The sequence below is a fragment of the Falco biarmicus genome, chromosome 11 (genome assembly GCF_023638135.1).
Source record: "Falco biarmicus isolate bFalBia1 chromosome 11, bFalBia1.pri, whole genome shotgun sequence".
Taxonomy (NCBI): Eukaryota; Metazoa; Chordata; class Aves; order Falconiformes; family Falconidae; genus Falco; species Falco biarmicus.
In genome coordinates, this window is record NC_079298.1 from 12,410,307 (window position 1) to 12,412,467 (window position 2,161).

General features: G+C 61.9%; 1 protein-coding gene across 1 annotated transcript in view; it reads left to right on the forward strand.

Annotated features, from left to right (window-relative positions):
• The first annotated feature begins 1,224 nt into the window (after positions 1-1,224).
• Positions 1,225-2,161, forward strand: part of FOXD2 (forkhead box D2) — a 4,245-nt gene continuing 3,308 nt past the window's right edge. The window contains 4 exon segments of the mRNA XM_056356195.1: positions 1,225-1,487; positions 1,489-1,662; positions 1,665-2,033; positions 2,036-2,159. Coding sequence (XP_056212170.1) covers positions 1,368-1,487; positions 1,489-1,662; positions 1,665-2,033; positions 2,036-2,159 — 787 coding nt within the window. The 5' untranslated portion in view covers positions 1,225-1,367.

Consider the following 2,161-nt stretch of genomic DNA (forward strand, 5'->3'; position numbering starts at 1 on the left):
GTGGAGTGGGGGGAAGAGAAGGGAGAATCTTTCTCCCCGGCCCCACCTCCCTCTCCCTGGAAACAGGCAGAGGGTTTTTTGGGGGGCCGCACACCAAAAAGCAAACAAAGAATAATAATAATAATTTAAAAATATTAACAAAAAAAATAGTAATTCCGGGGGGGTCCTTTCCCTTGCCGGCCCGTGGACCCAAAGCGGGCCCCCCCCCCTCGCTCGGCCGGTTTGCCAGCCGCCGCCGGCGGGGGGGCGGCGCGGAGCAGCCCCGCGCAGGCTGCGCGCCCGGCCGCGGAGGGGAGGGCGCAGCCCCGTGGGCCCCGGGCGGCGAAGCTCCGCGGCCGGCCGAGCGCCGCCAGCCCCGTGGTGGGTGGCAGCCACTCGCTTCCCGAGGCCCGAGCGGGGCTCACGGCTCTCAGCGTGACAAAGGACATCGCAAAGAACGATTTGGATTATTATGATTTTTTTTTTAACCAGGTCACAACATTTATTAATTTACACCAACGGTGGACAAAATTCTGTTGCCTTTTCCACATCAAATTATTCACAGATTCTCTCAATAAAATAGATATGACGGATGCACAACCAGTGAAGAGTTAACTGGACTCCGCTCATTAGCTCCCGAATAATCTATATACAAATAATTACCAATACACCAAAAAACCCACGCACGGAGGGGGTGGGAAAACGGGGATAAAAAAAAAAATAGTAAGGGAATTCTCCAAAGTTCCTGGCGGATCGAATTTTCTTTTAAACGTGCATTTGAATGTCTCATTGAAAAAAAAAAAAAAAAAGAAAAGAAAAAAAGAAAAAGGAAAAAAAATAAACCGCAGTCCTGAGTTTCACCGACTTTTCTTCTTCTTCAAAATAAAGAAACCCTAAACAGTGCCTTTTAAAACCAAACCCGAAGCTTCAAAGAAACTAAAAATAAGATCGAACCGTTAAAACATTTTCTTTGAGAGCAAGGGAGAGACAGACACACATGGTAAAAGCGCCCGGGAGAGAGATTTGCAGGGACGCAAAAGGGCTCGCTGCGACCGGGGGGGCTGCAGCTCCCCTGGTCACTTCCCAAGGCGATTTGGAGGACCCCGGCGGAAAACCCGCACCTCTCAAAGGAAACATTTCCGACCCTAAGACTGTTCCTTTCTTAACTCCCCCCCCCCCCGCCCCTCCCCCCGCAGCCACCACCCCCGCAGTCCCGCCGGCGGCCACCGCCAGTCAGCGGCGGCGGCGAGCGGGGCGCGGAGCGGCGGCGCCGGGGCGCGGAGTCCCAGCGGCGGCCGCAGCCCCTCCGCACGGCCCCGGGCCCATCCCGGGAGCCGCCGCTAGGTGGGGGGGGGGGAGCCCGGCCCCGGCCGCCCGGCCGCACAACAATGACTTTGGGCAGCAGCGGCGGCGGCGGCTGCGGGATCATGTCCGAGCGCTCCCCGGAGGAAGAGCCGCTCTCCGAGGTGGAGGACGCGGATATCGACGTGGTGGGCCCGCCCCAGGATGGGGGGCAAGTACAGCGAGGACGAGGAGGAGGAGGACGACGACGAGGAGGGACGAGGAGGACGGGCGGCGATCCGTTGGGGCTCGCCCTGCGGCGGAGCGGGGGCCGCCAAGGCGCGCATGGGGGGGTCCCCGGAGCGGCTCTCCCCCGCCGGCGGCTCGGAGCCGGCGTGCGCCGCGCGCCGCGCCCGGGGGAGAAGGCGCCCGCGGGCGGCGGCGGCGGCGGCGGCGCGGGGGGGAAGAACCCGCTGGTGAAGCCGCCCTACTCCTACATCGCCCTCATCACCATGGCCATCCTACAGAGCCCCAAGAAGCGGCTGACGCTGAGCGAGATCTGCGAGTTCATCAGCGGGCGCTTCCCCTACTACCGGGAGAAGTTCCCCGCCTGGCAGAACAGCATCCGCCACAACCTCTCCTCAACGACTGCTTCGTCAGATCCCCGGGAGCCCGGCAACCCGGGCAAGGGGCAACTACTGGACGCTGACCCCGAGTCCGCCGACATGTTCGACAACGGGAGCTTCCTGCGCCGGAGGAAGGCGCTTCAAGCGGCAGCAGCAGCTGCCACCCGCCGCACCCCGAGCTGCTGCTGCGGGCCGGGGCCACCGACCCCGCCGCCTTCCTGCCCGGCTTCGCCTACGGACCCTACGGCTACAACTACGGCCTGCAGCTCCAGGGC